Source organism: Lacerta agilis, chromosome 14, assembly GCF_009819535.1.
Source record: "Lacerta agilis isolate rLacAgi1 chromosome 14, rLacAgi1.pri, whole genome shotgun sequence".
Classification (NCBI taxonomy): domain Eukaryota; kingdom Metazoa; phylum Chordata; class Lepidosauria; order Squamata; family Lacertidae; genus Lacerta; species Lacerta agilis.
The window spans coordinates 48753233-48775502 of record NC_046325.1 but is presented as its reverse complement, the minus strand read 5'-3'; the positions used below and the strand labels follow the sequence as shown (position 1 = coordinate 48775502).

At 41.6% G+C, this 22270-nt stretch overlaps 1 protein-coding gene across 6 annotated transcripts in view; it reads left to right on the top strand.

Annotated features, from left to right (window-relative positions):
• Positions 1-22270, top strand: part of LOC117058596 (poly(rC)-binding protein 3-like) — a 152205-nt gene that overhangs the window by 109917 nt on the left and 20018 nt on the right. For all 6 annotated transcript variants that reach the window (XM_033169844.1, XM_033169840.1, XM_033169843.1 and 3 more), the window contains exons 2-8: positions 8827-8968; positions 12989-13012; positions 13136-13168; positions 15564-15680; positions 16837-16968; positions 20033-20161; positions 21565-21708. In XM_033169844.1, coding sequence (XP_033025735.1) covers positions 8891-8968; positions 12989-13012; positions 13136-13168; positions 15564-15680; positions 16837-16968; positions 20033-20161; positions 21565-21708 — 657 coding nt within the window. In that variant the 5' untranslated portion in view covers positions 8827-8890. The remainder of the gene's footprint in view (positions 1-8826; positions 8969-12988; positions 13013-13135; positions 13169-15563; positions 15681-16836; positions 16969-20032; positions 20162-21564; positions 21709-22270) is intronic.

Here is a 22270-nt window from a genome sequence, read left to right as displayed (position 1 = left end):
ACTTTTGTTTGATTTCTCAATGGCTTTCAATACTATTGAACACGGTATCCTCTCAGTGAGACGAGTATCAGAAGCCATATTATGGTGATTCCCGTATTTTGCCCAACCCGTCATTTATTTTGCCCAACCAAAGGTGGCATCCCTACTGGGACCCTAAATCCTAGCTTTGAGCTGTAGGAACATTGCTAATTGGCCCCTGAGTCAACATGAAACCCAGTCTTCAGTGACATTGGTCCAGTTGCTGTGGAATGCTCTTCCATTAGAGATTGAGCAGGTGTCTTCTGTATTAATTGTTAAGTATTTGCTAAAAACCTTCCTATGCCACCAGTCTTATGTGGACAATTAAAGGGCGAGAGGAATCTGTTACAGTTAAATGATGAGCTGTGATTTTAGTTCTTATGTGTTTTTGTATTGTACATATTATTGGTGTACATTGCTATGATCTTCTTTATGAACTTGCAGTACATAGCTACACGAATAATTTCTTTAAAGGGATTAAGCTAGGGAATGAGGGTGGGGGTGGGGTGGAATCCCCAATGGTGCCTAAAAATAGCTTTGATAACTCAGCTCTCTTAACGTCATTGGGATAGATTATTTCTGACTTCACTTGCTTAGGGCCCTATAAAACAGGTGGGATTGTTTTCACGTAATAAGAGCCATTACAATGAATTTAGCACTTTGAAAAGGCATTGCACAATAAGCAAACAATGGATGGCTCTGCTGTGTCTGTGAGAGAGATTCTGTTTCACGCTCAGCCCTCTGTTTAGTTATCTTGACACCACAACAGGTTCGTCATCCTTCTCAAATGAGCACTGACTTGTGTTCTGGCATTTCTGTATCAGAGCTTTAAATAGAATTAGGCATCCATTATTTCTCTACAGAAGTGAGAGCTCAACGCTCCCTTTTACCAAGGCACTGAATACATTGTGGTGCTGCAAATCATAGCCTTATTTTTGGTGTTCCAAAATAGGGCCAAAATGCACACAACACCATTTATTTTATTTTATTTCTATTTTAGAGTAGAGGAAGGCTGGTCTAGATTGGGATCGTGGTGGAAGGTAGAGCTCTTCAACCCTTTGAACCCTGCTGTAGGGGTGGGTGGTGGCACACTTACTATTTGCACTGGAAGAAAAGCTCCCCAGTACAAACACCATATGTGGGATTATCAATCAAGCTTTAAAGCCCCCTGACACCTTCCTTTGATGGGGTCCTGATCTGAATTGGGGATCCCATGCCTGCAATTTACGTAAAAACACCACCATCATTACCATTGCATGGATGGTGATGCCATTTGTCTAGTCTGCCCTAGAAGTTATTTCAGGGCTATCTACAGATTACCACATTATCTGAAGCAGGCTTTCTCAACACTGGGTCCCCAGAGGTTGTAGGACTGCAACTCCCATCATCCCTGACCAGTGACCAGTTGTGGTCCAACATCTGGGGACCCAGGGTTGTGAAAGGCTGATCTGGAGCATAGGCATTGTGAATTTGAATAAATATCCTCTCAGCCCATGAGGCATGTGTACTGTATTTGAGCACTGTACTCAGCGCTACTCTGTTAATGCCAGCATATTAATAGTGAGCAAACGGGAGCAGGAAAGCCAAGAGCTTTGTGTGGGTGGGTGGGAGGGAGGGAAAGAAGATCTGCCACAGTCATTATCTCTCCACGTGGTCTGCCTTAAAGGGTTGTTGTGAGTTTAAATACTGAAGCTCACTTTCAGTGTGTTTGCTACCACTTTCTTGGCAAAGCTGCCAATTTGGAGTGGGTTGTTTGTGAGTGGGCTTTTTCTGCATTGAACAGTGTGAGGGTACATACCCATTCGAAAACACTCCTCTTGATTAGGTTACCTACAGCTTTCCCTGCCTGCACATGCCCTAGAAGGAAGCAGTGGTTGTGATCTTGCTATACATCCACCCATGGTGTCATTGGATAGTTGTGTATACACACAAACACAGGACAGTTTCCATCATTTTCCATCTGTTTCCTAATGAACATACTGTGTGAATGCAGAATCAGTATGCAGGAATCATTTATTTTTGGAATGAAACTAGTTGCTCAAGAATTGCTTTTCAGTGGGAAAAAAATACAGTATGCAATAGATCTAGATTGCATGTGGGCTACGTATGAAAAAACAAGTACTCGGTCTCCATTGATTCCAGATTAAAATGTTGTGTGTATGCAGCCTTAGTTCAATGACTAGGAATATAAAGCACAATGTCCGATATACCTTTTAAGATGCCAGCCTCATGAGAAAATATGCATGGGATTACCCTGTCAATCCCCATATTCATCTTTATTTGAATGATCACATTTCTATGTAAACCTGAAGTCTTTTATTTCCATACAGATTGCATTGTGAGACTTGTGCTGTCCATTAGTTAATAGGGTTCTGCGATATTAACCTTAAATTAACTCTTAAGAATATATATATATATATCCCTTTTGTATGGTATGATGAGTAACATCAGTGCTATATTTATTACAGGCAGTAATGAATCATTTTACTTGCAAACGTAGATGCTGTCTTCCACCCGCAGCTAAAAGTTTCTCTAGAAACACAAACCAGAGAAAATGTTCATACTACAAACCCAGATACACGTCTGTCGAATTATGAGAGATGCAGATTGCTGATGGAATCTAATAAATCTCTCTTTAAGTAGATTAGGAATTTGAGCCCAGACAGCTCTCTGTGCAGCTGCTTTATCCGTATCCACCCAGAGTAAGCTATGGCAAAGAATCAAGAACACTTTTCCCCCTAGCACTAAAATATTTAGCAATATTAATCAGTTAGATCAATCTATTAAAAACCTTTTCATTAATTAAAAAGGGGCTGCCAATTAATTGGGCAGCATATTTAAAAAACACTCTTTATAATTTTAACATGTACAGATGGTAGAAAAGGTATTATCCCTCTCTCGCAAGAGAAAATGCCTCTCCTAACATGGTGTCTGATGTAATGGTTTGTGTATCATGTAAAAACAAATTCTTTCTTTCTCTTCAAAACTACTAATTTAACAGATATGTAAATTGATCTAGATTTAATTATTAAAACTCATATGATTCATTTATTTTCTTTAATCAAATGGAAGTCCTTATTTTGGGTGAGATTTAGGTGACCAGTAAAATAATGTTACCTTGGTATCTCAAAGGTCTAGGCACCCAAACACAGTTAACTTAATAAACAATTCTGTGTCACTATTGCTCTTATCAATAATTGTAATGTATATTTTATGTATACCACTTGGAAGTTTTTGTTATTATGCCATATACAAATTTCTTCATTTTTTCCTCAAAAGATACCAGTGAATCAGAATCGTACAGTTGAAAGTGATCCAAGGGTCATCTAGTCCAACCCCCAGCAATGCAGGAATCTCAACTAAAGCATCCATGACAGATTGCCATCCAACCTCTGTTTAAAAACCTCCAAGGAAGGAGAGTCCACCACCTCCAGAGGGAGTCTGTTCCACTGTCAAACAGCTTTTACTGTCAGAAAGTTATTCCTGGTGTTTAAGTGGAATCTCATTTCCTGTAACTAGAATCCATTGGTTCGGGTCTTTGCCTCCGGAGCAGAAGAAAAGCAGCTTGCTCCATGTTGCATGTGACAGCCATTAGATATTTGAAGATGGCCATCATAGCTCCTCTCAGTCTCCTCTTTTCCAAGTGAAACATATGAAACACCCTCAACAATTCCTCACAAGCCTTAGTTTCCAGACCCTTGATCATATTGGTTGCCTTCCTCTGCATACTTCCAACTTGTCAATATCCTTAAATTTTGGAGCCCAGACACTTTGGAGTCCAGGTGTGGTCTGACCAAGGCACTGTTAACTTATGTTAAGTTAATAGTCTCCTAAGACCCATTTATCTTGAATCCCAATTCTGTCTTGCATTAGACTGCCTTCCCTTTGAGAATTTCTTCTCGCCCAGTGGTTCCTTGAGCTTTTTGAAATCAGCCTTCTTAAAGCCCAGAGTGCATGTCTGACTGTGCTCAGCTGAACACTATACCGGTACTTCTGTTGATGCTGCCTGGAATAACATTAGCCTTTTTTTTTGCTACTGCATTACAGTGGTACCTCGGGTTACATACGCTTCAGGTTACATACTCCGCTAACCCAGAAATAATGCTTCAGGTTAAGAACTTTGCTTCAGGATAAGAACAGAAATTGTGCTCTGGTGGCGCAGCGGCAGTGGGAGGCCCCATTGGCTAAAGTGGTGCTTCAGGTTAAGAACAGTTTCAGGTTAAGAACGGACCTCCGGAACGAATTAAGTACATAACCAGAGGTACCACTGTACACTGTTGACTCATGTTAAGCTTGTGGTCCACTAAGACCCCTGCCCCCTAGGAATTAATCCATATTGCAGCCCACATGTGCTAGAACTAAGCTGTGTTTAAACTGGGTTCCAGATGCTTCATTGTGGCGTGACAGGAATCAATTTGTTATATACAGGTCAGACAGATTTGGTCCAATAGGTTAGACAAAGTCCAGCTCTGCTATGAAGCAGAGTAAAGGAGCAGCCCCTCAAATGGCAGATTATTCCACATGACAGGGCAGCAAATTGGCAGATATTTAATTGACTTTTTATTGATCGAGGGGGAACCATTATTGGATTTCCCACCTTTGTCCCCTTCCATGGCAGGCCATATCATATCACAAACTCACCTTTCAGAGGTTTGCCATGCAGCATGTGGGCTGCTTAAGAAAAACACCCAAAGCTCTCTTGGGCACACAGAACTAGTCACGGTGTTCTTTGGATCCAGGCCAGCATAATTTGTCTCATTACATCATTTGAAATGCATTAATCTCAATATTAATGAGCAGATTAATGTAGGCAATGATAAACTCTGAAATCCCAAATGACGGTTCATCTAATTTGCATTATATAAGGACTTGCAGGAAGGTCTTAAGGCTTTATGTTTAGCTTTCCCCGTCTAATCTGTACACACACATACACAAACGGACCCTATGCAAGTCTGTGGTAAGTTGTGTTTCTTTTTCAAACGTTTTCTAAGACCTTGGCTTTGTAATAAATAGACAAAACTTTGGTTTTTTTTACTATAAGTGGAAATTTGCCCAAGTTGACAGTAGGGGTGCTTGAGGGATTTTATCTTTGTGAATTCCTAAATTAAAATATCTCCTATGTGCCACTCAGATTAATGTGAATATTGGAAATTCGCTGTGCACCAGATTCCACACTTTCCCAGATGTTGCAGCAGGTTTCTTGGCAGTTTCAACAAACAAAATGTATTCTTTTATTGTTTAATGCAAGTTAAATGGAGCATAACAGAATTATGGGTAAAAATAAGAAAAAGTCACCAAAACTTAATTGACAGGGAGGATCTTTACGTTTAGGTTTAGCAACACAAAATTGTAATATCTATTGGTATGTATTTTCAAATTGACTGATATTTCATAGGATACTGTTGGCTCCCTGACAGATATTGTTACACATGAGCTTGAAAATAATAATAATTAAGACTATTGACTAATTAGTCATTAATAGTTGATTATTGACTTGCCTTTTAAACAATTAATTTAAATTATTTCAAATTGCCCAAACCACTGCATTGGTACCTTTTTGGGGTACTGAAGGAAGTGTAAAAAACCTGCAATTTACTAAATGAAAGGCACCACTTTAATAGATTGTTTCACATACGCACCAGAACCAAAACAGCCTTTTTAAAATGGCGTGTCCTTTACCCATAACACCACTGAGTAAAATTGCCCCTCATAAATTAATCTTTCAATTACACTAATGCTTGCAGCTCTCACTGAAACTAACCCAAGCAAAATTACATATGTCTTGGATTTATTTGCCACAAATCTTCTCTGGCAATATCCCACACCATGCAATTTATATATTTTCTTCTGTGCCTTGCGCCATCACCTGAAAATACTTTCAGAACCACTGGAGCCCCTTTCAGCAGCCTTTAAAATGTTCCTTGCTTCCTTTTTCTTTGTCGCCATCACTTCCCTCCGTTTGGCTCACCTCACCCCTGCAGGCTTCCTGACTCGTTCCTGATTTATCTGGGTAAATAAGTCTCTGGTCGTTCTTTATGCCGTTGCAAATAAAGTCCTTTTTACAAACAGATGTTAAAAGGATCTGGCAAAATAATCCTGGAGGGCAGTAGCTGCCTCCTGTAAACTACTAGCCTTGTGGCACAAAGTGATGAAACAAAATGGTACAGGCTGCTGGGAAAATAATTAAATTATGGTTCCATTTCAGGAGCCCATTTTAAAATTGAGATTTCTGAGCTCATAATACCAGCATTATGTAGTTGAAAGGATCCTCGCCTGGGTCGTGGGCATTGCGAGTATTAATCGTGCTTGACTGGAAAGATGTGTGTGACCTCCAACAAGCGGCCCTTGTAGCCTTGCCAAAAGAAGCCTTTGTTCCCTGAGGAGAATTGTATTAAAGGCCAGTGTGTCCTATTCTTGCTTGAGCAACAGCAGCTTTGAAATGAGCCTTTCAGATTTCAATATACTGAATCAACAAGCAACAAATAAAAGAAAACAAGCATTGTGTCGCACCTCAGTGCTGCGTGACCTCCCTCATCCCTTACCTAGTTGCTGTGTTCGCTGACACAATTGCCCAAAATAACTAAAGATAATTGGGTGCTTCTGACGGAACTGGAGGCAGGCCAGGGAAGATGTGGAGCCTGGAGGGGGGTGGGGTGGGGGGTGGGGGTGGAACCTAACATCTTCCTCCAGTGCCAAACACTGCAGCCTGTTTAACAATGACGGTCTTTTGCATGTGGTGTTTAGGCATGAGCTGCAAGGATGGGGGGCAAAAAAGAGGGGGTGCCGTCCTGGGCTTAGTTAGATGAGGGACGTGCAGCTGGGAGAGTGCAAATGATGAGATGCAAGAGGAGGAGTTTGTGGAAAAACATGTAACGTACGCCGAAAGAGCTGGCGTAGCACACGGTGCAACCTGCATGAGATCATGACTTGTTCCCTTCCAGTTGGGCTAACATTCAGCATCAGTCTTTTTGGAGGAGAGAAAGGTTGGGGAATGTTTGGGGAGCATTTGCTGGTAGAAGCAGTGGGGGGGGGAGGGGAAGAGGCAAGCACTTTTTCCACACCCAACAATTCTGCTCGGCAAATTCAGCCACCCTGCACTAGTATTAAAGAAAAAGAGGTAGTGGCGTCGCTGTTTCTTAGTCTCAACCATGCATCCATAGTATGGTGATAAATATGTTGAGCAGTGTGGTCATGAAGACTAGTAAATTCATAATAACTATTATTATTTAGACTATAAATTCAGACTATAAATCCCAAGAAGTTACAGGCCATTAGACTGATTTAGTTCCCCATAACTGGGCTAGTAACGTGTTGTCATATTTGTTGTTGATTTCAGGTTTTTTTTTTAATTCTGGCAGAGATGTGCCAGGTTGAAGACCATACATATAAAGTACATTGAAACCTCGTTTCATTCATTCATTCATTTGTATGCTGCTTTCCCACATGCTCAAAGTGGCTTACAACAAAGAAAAGGGGGTGCATTTCAAAGAAGCACCATAAAAACAATTTCATAACAACATAGCATAGCAAAAATATAATAACACCCCCCCAAAAAAACCACATTTCAATACTATACATATATATTGCATAGCTATATATAACAATATTATATGCATGCAGCATCCTATAGCAAAAGTAAAAAAGGGAGCTTTACAGTTTCACCCTAATCCTAGAAACTTCCCTCCAAGGATGTCATTTCTCTTCCCCACCAATAAAGAATTCTGGGGTTACTCCTCCCAGAGCTACAGTTCCCAGCACCCTTAACCAACTACAGTTAGGATTCTTAGGAGGGAGCACTTTAAGTGTGCTTGATATGTATGGTGCATATGTAGCCTCAATCTCTATGTGGATAATTGTTTCTCGTAATCTCTTGCTTTCCATCCCCACCAGACATCTCAGCTTTCATTAGCATCCCATCCCGTTTATTAAGATATTTAAGAAATTAAAGAGACATCCTAGTGCTATTTTGGGTTTGGGTCTGCAAGAAGTTGAGCTACTAAGGGACTTCTGAGTTTCCTAGACAAAAACAGACAAGCATCCAGGATTTACAGTGAAAAACAGTTCCTGGCTGACTTCAGTGTCTTTGAGACGTCTGCCGCTCTTGCTGGCAGTGACATCAGGTTATGATCACTATGGAGCTACGTGAAGAGAAAATAAGATCTGTTCCACTAGAGTAAAAAAATGAAAAGGGTGGAGAAAGTGAAAAGAAATCAGTTTATTTTCGCTGCAATTCAACAGAACACTGCACCAAGTTGGAATGTAAAATTCAGCTTTTGTGTTCACAAATGATCATGCTGTTCTGGGTTTTTGCTGCATAGCATGTAAGTCTCAACTTCAGAGTATGCCTCTGGATCTACATTGATCTGTAAAAGTGTTATTTAAAGTAACGTTAAATAATGTTATATAATCCTCAATGCATTTTCCAATAGGCGGCAGATCACTGCTCTGCAGTGTCCTCTGTTGTCACATTTTTATAACGCATTTCTAACATTATAACCAACAAATGTAGGTTCACCCACAGACATGTTTGCTGAAAGGCAGCCTAAAAAATAATGAAGATATATTCAGGGGTTATTTCTTGCCTCTTGCTGGAACATGTTAGATAATCAGATCAGCTTTAGGAGCTCAGTCGTATAAAGAGCAGAAGTGAAGAATACTAAGAACATGGGACCCTCAAACAAAAATTGTGGTTGTGTGCCCTTTATAATATGTAGTTATGCTGAAATAGGAACCATTATGTAGTTTGTATGGATTGATTCACATTTTGAGAAGCATTGACCTCTGAATGGTAACCTTTTGTCTTTCTAGGTTAAGTGCAGGGGAGAAATCACCCTGAAACGCTATATTCAACAATTGCCGATATTGGACAAGAATGAACACAAAAGATCCGAAGGTGACGGAAGGGGGCCTCAATGTCACACTCACTATACGTCTTCTTATGCATGGAAAGGTAACTTGCCTTACACTAAGATATTGGGCAGAGGGTGGGTCAGAAACATGGGTGTATGTTAAAAGTAAAGGGGCCCCTGACCATTAGGTCCAGTCGCGGACGAATGGGGTTGCAGCGCTCATCTCGCTTTACTGGCTGAGGGAGCCAGCTTCCGGGTCATGTGGCCAGCATGACTAAGCCGCTTCTGGCGAACCAGAGCAGCGCATGGAAACACCATTTACCTTTCCATTGGAGCGGTACCTATTTATATACTTGCACTTTGACATGCTTTTGAACTGCTAGGTTGGCAGGAGCAGGGACCGAACAACGGGAGCTCACCCCGTCATGGGGATTTGAACCGCCGACCTTCTGATCGGCAAGCCCTAGGCTCTGTGGTTTAACCCACTTAGGTTGCTTTGTTATTAACAGTATTAGAGGCCCAACATTTTAGCCTTATTTACACACTAGCAAAACTGATTATAACTAGGGATAGGTGGATGTGTCTGTTGTTTGGTATGCACATTAAAAAGTTGGAGCAATTGGAAGTGCAATTTAAGGCTCCCGCTGCAGTTGTAGATTTACCAGCCCTACAAGTGTGGCTGAAGGAAGATGTCATTGCAGGGCAAATTAGGACTCCTGGTGAGCCTAATGAGAGCCATATGCCAGAAGTTCTTAGAGGGAGATATGTGAATAGCTATGCCCCATAGCCACTATTTTGTGTGGCACCCATGCCATTTCCCCCCAAATTTCAAATGTGCCCCCATTTTCCATGTGCCCCTTGTTCAAAAGTGTTTCCTTTCCTGTTTTAAGTTGCAAAACTATTTTATATGTATTTCAGTGAAGTACTGTAAGTGGGCTGTCAGTCTGTGTAAGACTTCTAAACCAAATAAAATTGGGGTGGGGTGAAAATTCAGATGTGGCCACAGGCCCCAAAGGTTAAAGGCTCCTGATACAGTTAACTATTCTGAGCTGTGCAAGAATGTCTGCACACCCCCTTGTAGCAGCAAGCTTTAGAAGTGTATCCACATCTTAATAACAGAGTTTATTTTACTTCCAGAAAGTCAGACAATTGTTCCTTCAACTTGTTTACCATTGTGTAAGTTATATAAAAGTCAAAATAGCCATAGACACACAGAAATGCTGTTTGAAGAATGAGAGATCCACCAAATGTTTGAAATCTGCAACATGGCCCAGCTTGTCATTTGTAGACTGACATGCATTCTAGTAATGGAGAGGATGGAGGAAGAGAATTGATCTTCCTTCTGCCCACTTGCTGCCACAGCATCCTTCTCCTCTACATTCCAGGTAGTCAGCTGCAACAAAAATATTGTAGCATCTAAAAAACTAATCTTCTGTGGCTTCTTCTTAGTGTACATGAAAGCATATGTCATTTAAATTTCCCACCCCTCTGCAGATACTTCTTTGAAAGGACTGAGGCACAGGTAGCAGCTTGTCTAAGAGAGAGTATGTGGCCCGGGTGGCATTTTAGTTCATAGCTCAGGCGCTTAGCCTTTACATTACCCTTCATTTGTTAAGTTATGTTAATGCAAGTTAGTTGTCTCATAGCTTTACTGAAGGCACACATGTCTGTTACCCCATTAGGCACACAATGATCTCTCAGACAGCATAACTGAATATTTGGATCTCTGGCATCTGTCAGTTGCGTTGTCAAGTTTAGATCTGTCAGTTACTTTCTTTGTAAGTGCTGCGCTGTATGGCTCTGTTTGACTCGCGCAGCTGGGTGTTGTTATGACATTATAGCTAAAGCAATCACTTTGGAAATGGTTTCCTGCATAGTGATAACACCCACTGCTTCTGCACTGCTCATTTGGTGCCAAAATGCATTGTTGCCCACTTCTGCTACGTCTGGCTTCTATCATTAAATAAAATAGATATTTTGTTTTTAAACAGTTCCTTATTGAACAGACTAGCTGAAAATTTAGGAGGTGTATATTCTCCAGCACTAACATTGGCAGAAAACATATGCTAGATAATTGTTTTCTGCAAGACAAGGACTGGACTTCCATCTTGTCTAATTTGATGTGGGAAAATGGGGGTGGAGGAGGGATGAAAGGGCTTCTCCTAAGCTACAAAGGAAAAAAAACAACCAGAGTTTCAGGCACTCTCAATTATTTATGAGGAAATTAAGTGTTTCAGGCTCGTTCTCGTTATCAGGGGCAGGGGAGAAAAGCTTTCTTTCATAAATCAAAATCTGACTCCTTATGCTCTGCCTCCATTGATGGCAAATGTCTTGTGGTTCCCCAAACTCTGGGGTTTGATTGTCCTTTGCCAGGGACCGAGTCCATAGAGCAGCCGGCCTGGACAGCCCTGGGGAACTCCCTGCCAATAGAGGTTTGGCAGGAATCATTCTTGCCTTCTTTCAGGCAGGCCTTTGCAATGTGAAGTTGGGTTTTGTTTTGTTTTTTTACCAAACAGTATTTAGCATTGTTTTTATTTATCTTGCTGTAATTTGTGTGTTGTACACCTTGCTGTATTTTTCACAAACGTGCGGTCTATAAATATTTCAATAAATGAATAAGCTTCGCTTCATTTTCACTGTTGGGGACCTGGAAAATAAATAACGAAATCTCCAAACAGTTGTTTAAACTGCAACTACTTGGGTTGCCTTACTGGTATGTTCTGAGAAACATTTGCACATAAATTTTTGAAACTAACCAAATAGTGCAATCCTATACATATTTACTTAGAAGTAAGCCCCATTGACTTCAGTGGGACTTACTCCCATGTCACCTTGTATAGGATTGCAGCCTAAATAGAAGGTCCATAAAATCCAAATGCCAAGTTTGAAGATGTATAAAAATATTTATGCTCGTAGTATCTGCCTTGCAGAAGCAAATGTTGGCTCTGTCCTGATGAATCCATGCACTGTTTTTTTGGGTTGGTTTTTTTTTTTTTAAGACATGAATAGTAATGTTTGTTGGTCAAGAGTAAGTCAGATGACATTCTGTTGGGAGAGCTATACAGCTGCATTGTGTTAATCGCGTATGAGACTTCTCAAGCAATGCAAGCAGCATTAGCATCCAGCTCTAAAATTTGTTAAATGTTAATGTTTCTGTGTAAATCACTTACCACCAATAGATGGATATTTATTGTGCAGGCTGTCTGTCGTCCATAGTCTTGTCAGGCACGGGACAGGGAATCCTTGATGGTCCGATATCTCCGCTTTGAGCATGAACAGACCCCCTGTTATCATGCTTTCTTCTTTTTTAAAAAGATGTCATAGCTCTATAGCACAGCTTTCTCAGTAAGATTGTTAACAAGTTGAATGTAATTTTTATTATTTTATTTATGGTTAAAGATGCTGGTATTATTATTATTATTATTATTATTATTATTATTATTATTATTATTATTATTATTAACCACCTTGATTAAGCATTTTGCTAGGCCTCTGGGGCAACATAGATTTATTTCAGGCCATATCTACAGGTGAAACTTGAAAAATTAGAATATTGCGGAAAGGTTCATTTCTTTCAGTAATTCAACTTAAAATGTGAAACGTAATATATGAGATAGACTCATGACATGCAAAGCGAGATATGTCAAGCCTTTATTTGTTATAATTATGATGATTATGGCGTATAGCTGATGAGAACCCCAAATTCACAATCTCAACTTTGGGTTTTTCATCAGCTGGACGCCATAATTATCACAATTATAACAAGCAAAGGCTTGACATATCTCACTTTGCATGTCATGAGTCTCTCTCATATATTAAACTCCAGCAGCTAATGAAAACAATTTCTTACATAAATGGACTTTTCCACGATATTCTAATTTTTCGAGTTTCACCTGTAGTCTGTGGACTTTCATTTCACCATCTCCAATTTCATTTATGTAGCTCACTGCCTTGTTTAGCAACCTAACTGTGCATTTCTGTTGTTTCAGTTACATGATACTTTTTAGATATGTTGACTATATCTGCTCTAGTCCATTTACATTTTTAAGATTTATAGATGTGTAGATGTATTTCTCTTTTGTGCTTGCATTCATGTATATGTTGCTTTGCTTTTGTTTCAGGAGGTCGGCAGCATCATAGGAAAGGTCAGTGACCCACATTTTTGAGGGTGAATTTTTTTAGAGTCCGCTCAGTTTATTTGATATTTTTCTACAATTTCATGGAGCGTGTTAGTGTGGGCTAATAAATGCTTTCTGTTTCTTTAACAGAAAGGTGAAACCGTCAAAAAAATGAGGGAGGAGGTAAGGTGTAAATTTTGTACTCTTTGACTTAATTTTTCTGCAATTTCAGAATATACCTGGTGGTGGTACTGAATTGCTGTATTGCTCGCATGTGTGACTCAATCCTGCCACCAAGTGGTCCAAAAACCAAAACCAAATATCTGCAATGAACTGTAATTCACAATCTTTTGTTATGTTCCCTTCTCATGCATAGTGCTCTGAATTTAGACAAGAGGGGACCTGAGCTATGAAAATCTCCTGGATGAACTTGGGCAGTCACCCTCATTCAGCCTAATGTTCCTTGTAGGATTGTGGTGATAAAATGGAATAATTCCATATACACCACCCTAAATTATTGGTGATATAAATATTGAAAACTTAATTCAGGGCTTCTTACCAAAGTAATTGTTTAAAAAACCCAAAAAACAATTCAGTAAGATCAGATTACTGCTCTGAATATACACCAATTAATCTTTAAAATACAATTTTAGTTTTCACTGAACTAAAGAATTACATGTCTAGGCTGCACCTCTTCTTACCACATAAAAGAACTCACACATTGAATGTTCCTTCATACACCCCAAAATTGTGGGGGGGGGGGGGCTACAAAATTAGAAAAAAAGAGATTCCCCTACATGTTTGCACCCAAGCATGTGGAAAACTGTTACAAGCCACAGGATGATAAGGGGCTGAAGGTCCCTTAATACTCACATTTTCCCTTCGTGCCAATAGGAGGGCTTAGATGTTAGGGGAAAGGGCTCTCTGGCTTTCTATGCTTCTTCCTAGCATGCTAGATTTCTGTATGCAAGGATTTTGGAGAAGCATGGAAGTATGCATGCAGTCTGAACTGGTATGGCCCAGTCTGTTCCATGGGGTTAATTGTGAGTTACAGCTCAATACTAACCATTTTTACTCGTGTTGAATCAAAGAGACTTGCTTCTAAGTAAGCCGAAATAAAGGACTGCAACTTTAGTGTGTGTCAGGTTGTCCTCATATGAAAATGCTACAGAACCACAAAAACCGGAATACAAACATTTGTATTCCCTCCTGTAATAGAAGGGACCTTTATAAGTTATTAACAGTTTATTAGACAGTTCTAAAAATGTGCAATGATATATCAGTCTCTTGATAATTCTTCAAAAATAGTTCAGTTTTTCTGTTTCATATATATTTGTCTGGTAATAAATTTTAAGCTGTAGCATTACAGCATAATTTGTTGTTCTTACTACACATTGCTATTATTCCTCAACAGTCCTTCATAATTAATTAAATTATAAATCTTCCTAACAGGAAGAAACTAATTCAGACTATAATTCCCATCCAGCAACATGCCCTGGGTTTGTTGCTTTGAAGCCTTCTTCCTTCCTCTGCATGTGAGAGAACGAGATTCGAAGCTTCTGCTTCCAGTTAGCAAGAAACCATCGTTTGTCACGATGCAGCAAATTATTATCGGCTCTAACCATAGTTTACCTGCAACTAGGATTCCAAAAGCTGGAGTTTATGTAATACAGAACTAACACAGCCTTGTACCTTAGTTATATTATTGTTCTAAGGGTTTTTGTACCAATATTATTTAAAAACAAACAAGCCCATAACTAGGATCCCAGATTAACTCCTATTATGTAAGTGTAAGCTATAAATGCAAGTCATAAAAATATAGATTTAGTTTGCTTACAGTGGCCTTAATCCAAAGTCCTGCATATGAGTCTTGAGATGCACTCAGGGAATTTTGAGGGGAGCCATTTGCCCACTGCGTGATCTCTTCGTATGCCCTGGAAAGCCCCTGGGGAAAGTCTACATCGGTTTCAGTCCAAGGCACAGCAGCTTGGAAGGGAAGATGGGCGCAAACCATGGAGCTCTTGGCAAATGTGTTTTAAGTTTGTCCCATAAGTAACTTTAGACTCACCTGATGGGTAGCATTCTTGTTCTCAACTCTCTTCACGATTTCCCTAAAATGTTGTGCTTTTGCCTATTACAGTGGTGCCTCTAGTTACGGACTCGATCTGTTCCAGGGTGCCATTCGCACCCCAAAAAGTCCGTAACTAGAGCTTCTGCGCACACACAAAGCTCATACGCACATGGCAAAACCCGGTTTGCCGTGTTCACAAGCCGAAAAGGCGCAACATGAACCTAACACAACATGAGGTATGACTGTACAGTGTCAGCTTTTGTTTTATTTTTTTCAAAGAACTGCCCTTAATTTCAGTCATTTCAGTGGCTGTGTCTGACCTGCCTTGCCATTCCTTCAGTTAATTCTACCTTGCCTCTGCAAGGGGTGGGGTGGGGGATACATACATGCTGTTAAACTGGACAACACTGAAAAGCGTACTTTTCAAGTCAAGGCTGGTAAACTGTTAAGTAGATTCTTTACAAATAAATGTGGTTTTTTTGGGGGGGGGGGTTGCCCTTTCCACAGAGTGGTGCTCGAATCAACATCTCAGAAGGCTCCTGTCCAGAAAGAATTGTGACGATAACGGGCCCAACAGATGCCATTTTCAAGGCTTTTTCCATGATTGCACTAAAATTTGAAGAAGTAAGTAAATGGAAATTCCCCATACCTCAGGCTACTCTACAGATATTGTTTTAATTTCCTTATGTTTGCTTTAATACAGAATTTGTTTTATAAATGCTCACAGCAGTAACAGTGGAAGCGGAATAACAGGCCATTTGCATGTTGTCTGATCATTAATTTTCCTCCTTGCATTCCCTGGGGGAAATCAGTCCCTTCTGGCTGCATGTGGAGATGAGAGAGACAAAATCCCTGTTTGTTGTGTCCTACTTTTTAATTTGAATTGGGGAGACAGCAACAATTCTAAAGCATCTAATATGGATACCTGAAACTACCCCCCCCCCCCAAGATACTACACTAGGGAAGCGGCTGACTCTGGGGTTGCGGCGCTCATCTCGCTTTACTGGCTGAGAGAGCTGGCGTACAGCTTCCGGGTCATGTGGCCAGCTTGCACTTTGACGTGCTTTCGAACTGCTAGGTTGGCAGGAGCTGGGACCGAGCAACGGGAGCTCACTCCCATCGCGGGGATTCGAACCGTCGACCTTCCGATCGGCAAGCCCAAGGCTCAGTGGTTTAGACCACAGCGCCACCCGCATTACACAGACAGTAATGAAGGGGCAGGAAGATTGCCCCGTTTTCCTGGCTCACTAATCCCATACAACTCTCTCTAGTAAAATATGATATGGAACTGGATCCATCTATTTGCATGCTACAAAATGAAAAATTGTGTGCACAAAAATATTTGGTGACCAATGTGAAAATTAGAAATAAAAAATTCAGTAGACTTGTACAGTGCTCACTGACTGCTTTCTCAGCATTTCCCCCCTGCACATTGAAAGTGTAAAATGTTTATGGATGATCACTACCTGTTGGCTGTTTAATGACAACTAAAATCCTTCCACTGGACACTGTTTAGGCAAAACTAACAAGTAACTTTGCCTTGTGTAAACCCCGCTGAAACAAATGGTAGTTGTGCAAGGCACAGAAAGGTATCTGAATCCTGCAGAAGAAAAATATCAGCAGGATTGTGCCTCAAGGTTTTTAAGTGCAGTGTGGAATATATGCAGTGAAATCACACTTCTTCCTAATTATTCTTTCTCTAAGTACTTCAGCTGTTCCTCTCAAGTGTCCACTGGACTAATAAATCCTTGCCTAATTCCTCTTGACACTGTCATTTCAGGATATCAATGCTTCGATGACAAACAGCACGGTAACAAGCAAGCCTCCTGTAACACTGCGACTTGTCGTTCCTGCAAGCCAATGTGGATCCCTTATAGGCAAAGGAGGGTCCAAAATCAAAGAAATCAGGGAGGTAGGCAGCAGTCCAGAGTATTGGTTGTTTCCTTTAGCACAGTGGGTTTCAAAGTTTCTACTGTCAGAGAAATCCTGCTTACAGTCTCTCCTCTATTGAGGGATGCTTCACATGTGTCATGGAGCGCCTGTGCCTTGATTCGGGGCTGAATTATAGGATGCATGCTCAGTCACTGGTCAGACTTGCTAGGCTTCACCATTGCCCCCTACGAACAGAGCCTGTGTCCTGAAACACACCTCTCCTGAGTTTGTAAGTGATATATTTCAGGGAATCTTCTCCACTTAGAACTCAGGTTCCCCTGGAGCAGAATCTGAAAGCTGTTTGAAAAGCTCTGGTGAAGGGATGGCAGGGCTTTCTTAGAAGCCAAGAACAGAAAGTAGCAGTGTTCTTGATGAAGTTTCCGGTGGTCAGAAATGATGGTTATTGAGTGGTGGCCTTTTTATAGGAAAGAGGCTCTTAATACAGGCCTTTGGGTTTCAGGTTTCATAGAATCAGATTAGGCTTGTTTGCTTCCTTTTCCTGCTCCAATTTCCTCATTTCATGGTGGCAGGGGTGGGTGGGGAAACAGTTTGTGTTGCACCTGAACCAAGCAACCTGTGTTTTGTGCAAACCACAGTTTGCCTTGTTTGCCTTTAGTAGCAAACTAAAGGGAGGATAGGGAGGGAATTGGAGCATGCAAGAGGTGGCGGAAAGAAGGTGAGTGCAACATTACGTGTAAACTATATTGCACAGAAAGGTAAACAGACAACAATCCCAGCAAGGAGCCTGTTGCTGCCCTCATCCAGCCCACCACTGTCCAGACACTGACATGGACAGTTGACAGCCACAACCGATTCAGAGGTTACAGATAAATAAAGCTCCATGTCATCAGTGTATCTAAAATGTTAGCTGAGATCTCCTGAATTGCATCCTGCTTCATCAGTAACAAAACTGGATAATTTCTCACCGTTAGCAAGCCTCAAACACAAGGTGATAAGGGGATTTGCAGTTGCCAATTGGAATAAATGATCCACTTTTGTTTCTAAGGAAGCATGAAACACGATGTAATCCAGGAGACCTCATCTAATGTTTGTGGAATTTGGAGAAATTGTAATGGTTACATAGCAGTGAGCATATTTCATGTTTGTTCATAATTGGGTGTGTGTGTGTTCATTTTTTATCTAGTCTTCCCTTATAAATAACTTTTTATACATTTCTATTGCCTTTTGGGGGTTCCTGTGAACTTGTCTGTTGTTTTTGATCCGCGTACTGAGGACATTGTGCTCCACCCCCCAATGATGGCACCCAATGCTTTCATACAGATATTGTTACCAAAGTTGGGTGCCTGCCCCTCCCTCTGCTGAGCCCAGGCACCCACACAGGGCCTGTGCTCCACTGGAGAATTATGGTTCATTCACCTATTTGCGTCTTCAGTCTGCATGGGGGGAGTCCAGGTCTTACAGCATGGTCATTTCCAGAGGCAGCAGCACAGGCAACCTTCCGCCAGCCTGCCCAAGATGGACCTCAGCTCCTCTTCCTGCTTTTCCTTCCCAGCAACCCTCGCTCAAAAACTTCATTTTCCTGTGCCCTCAAACACACACCTCACTCCCGGAGCTAAAGGATTCTCTCAGGTGGCCCACCAGCACTTTTTGTCACGTTAGCAGGTTTGCTCTTCGCTATGCCAGCTAGGCTGGTTTGCCTAAGTCAGCCCAGGAATTCCCTGTCAGGCACAGCTCTGCAGCTGGTACTTCAAACCAGGGTTTCCCAACCTTTTTCCAACTGTGGGCCCCTTCCGACCTTCCTTCCTGTGACCCCCCATGGGCCTAGCCAAGGGGGTGCAGATGCCCCCCAAATAAGTAAAAATCAATACAAATCTAAACCTGTAAATATATTATATAGCACTGGGGACAATACAGTGCCTTATGGCACTCCGCAGCATAACAGCCAAGGGACCGAAAGGCAGTCACCCAGTGCTACTCTTCAGAAATGCACCCTAACATAGGGTTACCCAGGGACAGTCCCCAGATTTGCAAATCTGTCCCTGGGAAATGTGGCAGCAGCAGCCTCAACAGCCCGGAGCCATTACACGACTGGGTTACTCACAGCTGGTTGTATGCAGATACTGAGCAGCCACCATTAGTATTCTTTCACCATTATGAAATACTCCAAATATCATACGAAACATATGATAAAAGGCAGATATTGAATAATAAAGAATCACCCATCGAGGAATTGTGTTCATTTTCAAGGCTGGATTTTTTTTCGGGCACCACCAATTATTTTTAATCGGTGCTTTAATGATTTGTAAAAATCTTAGTTTTAATTACTCTTCCAGCTAACTACAAAAACTGGTAAAGGTAAAAAAAACTGAGGCTGCAGTAAATCATCAAAAAGAAAATATTAAAGACAAGGAGAACCAGACAGCTTTTGTGATAATGAAATACTCCAGTGCTTAAGGATTTGTCATATAACATTGTTTCCTGGTTTTAAATGACATTCAGTCAGCAGTGTTCCACTGAACCTGAGATACACTTGGATGAGGGAGGCGTGGGTTTGAATCCTCAGTGAGCTCAGCGAGTGGCCTTGGGGAAGAGACTGTCCCTCAGCCTAACTTACCTTAGAAGGAGATATTACCTTGAGCTCCTTGAAGAAAGAGTGGGATACAAATTCAGTATGTGAGAAAAACCCAAACCATTTACTGGTAAATTAACGTGAAAGAATTTCAACAAGGGTCAGAAAGTGGTGGCAACAACAGCCAACTTGGAATTTCCTCATTGCTGCGGGGCTGTGGCGGGGGTGGCAGGCAGTGCACAGCCGGCACATGGGGCCGTTCCTGAAACTAGCCCCACTTTGACAGTCTGAACAACAGGACAAAGTACAGCCAGGCAAATGCTTGCCAACTCCCTCCAGCAATGCACCAGGAGGAGAAAGGCAGTGGAGCACACAAGGATAGGAGGAGGCCATTCCCTCCTCACACGTCCCTCCTCCATGGGTGAGTGAGATGTCTAAAATGCGCCAGTGAGTGAAAAGTTTGCGTGATGTGGTGAGCTGTGCATTTCTTGTAACACCTTTGTTTGTGTTTAAGTCTACAGGAGCCCAAGTGCAAGTTGCTGGCGATATGTTACCAAACTCCACAGAACGTGCAGTTACAATATCGGGCACTCCTGACGCCATTATTCAGTGTGTGAAGCAAATCTGTGTGGTAATGCTAGAGGTAGGATGCAGGGTTTTTTAAAAATAATAATAATGATGATCAAGAGCTCTTTGTTGCAGGGTGTCTTTCAAATCTGAGTAACTGTGATTGAGGGATGCTCAGATTATTTTCAGTCCGATGGTCGCTTTTCTTTCTGGGCAGCTGTGAGGGCCACATGCAAATGGGTGGAGCAATGGGTGGAGATTTCACCTTTGTACCGTAGGCTAGTTTCAACATGCGCTCATTCACCCCTCTCTATCCTCTAGTCAGACATGTAAGAGGCATTATCAGAGTTCACGGACAATAGACTTAGAAGCTGGGCCAGTATGGGATGTGGCCTGGGGGAGAGCTCTGAGGGCTATACAGGGAACTCTGGAGGGTTGCTCTCTGCCATTAGGGCAGTAAAGGTAAAGGTAAAGGGACCCCTGACCATTAGGTCCAGTCGCGGACGACTCTGGGGTTGCGGCGCTCATCTTGCTTTACTGGCCGAGGGAGCTGGCATACAGCTTCCAGGTCATGTGGCCAGCATGACTAAGCCGCTTCTGGCGAACCAGAGCAGCGCATGGAAACTTCCCGCCATTTACCTTCCTGCCGGAGTGGTACCTATTTATCTACTTGCACTTTGACGTGCTTTCGAACTGGTAGGTGGGCAGGAGCTGGGACTGAGCAACAGGAGCTCACCCGGTTGCGGGGATTCGAACCACTCACCTTCTGATCAGCAAGCCCTAGTCTCTGTGGTTTAACCCACAGCGCCACCCGTGTCCCTGTATTAGGGCAGTATAGCACATGAATCCCTTTGACAGCAATTGCGGCTCACAGTTTTCCTGGTTAGGCTTTCTTTTCTACTACCAAGTACAGTGGTACCTTGGGTTACAAACACTTCGAGTTACAGACTTTGCTAACCCGGAAGTAGTACCTTGGGTTAAGAACTTTGCCCCAGGGTGAGAACAGAAATCGTACAGCGGTGGCAGCAGTGGTACCTCAGGTTAAGAATGGTTTCAGGTTAAGAACGGACCTCCATAAAAAAATGTAAGTTTGTAACCAGAGGTACCACTGTAGATACTGGATGTATGTTACATCCCAGTAACAGGGAACAGTATGTAACAAAAAACTTCCCAGTAACAGGGAACAGTATGTAACAAAAAACTTTTAACATCCATGTATGTAAATGCTACACTACTATATCTGGCTAGAAATGTAGAGTGTTCGAAAAGTAACTGTACACCCACTATGAATACACTGTCCAGAGCTGTATCGTTACTTTTCAAACACCCTGTACAATTCAGGCATTAAAAACCTTAAGTCTTGTTTTGAGTCTTTCACTATCCCATTTTGGGGATTGTCAGTACCATAACAATAATTTGCAAGCAACAAATTTGAATGCATTTTTACTTTCTCTTACTGCCTTATGTTTTCATCCTCAGTCACCACCCAAAGGTGCCACCATTCCTTACCGCCCCAAACCTGCCTCTGCACCCATAATTTTTGCAGGTGGCCAGGTAAGAGCAGACACCATTTTGACTTCAGCCGGAAACCACACCGTCTTGGCCCAACCTCAGCCAGCGCCTGTTAGTTTTCAACTTTTACTACTTTTCTGTCTGGTATAGTACTGCTTTTCTAGTAATTCTGATGTGATAGATGTAATTCTGTTGTTGCTGTCCCCAAATCCTACCTGTGCCGCCCTTAACACCAGCATGCTCCCTGCCATGCCTCGGTTCCTACGACTCCTTCTCCCCCCCCAACCAGGTTGGAAGCCATGTCTGGAACAGGTTAATTTGGTAGGGGGTGGCTGAGGGTGTGTCAGATATGGAAGCATTCAGGACCCTGTGCATAAAATATCCCCTTAGAGCAGACCACCTATCACATACTCATATATTTTTTATCACATATTAATAATGTCCCAATCCAGTATTTTTTAGTTATTCATGCACCAGCATTTCTAGGGATGGAATTCTGTTTAAAAACTTAAGAAATTGGCACTGTTCCAATATTAATGCAAAATATAGATGTGTTTGGCAATATCTCTGGATATACTATAAACTGGTCCAAATCGGAGTTGATGTTAATAGGAAATAACTTTTTGGTTCAGGCGTTTAAACAATACCAATCTCATATTTGCATAGACAGCAT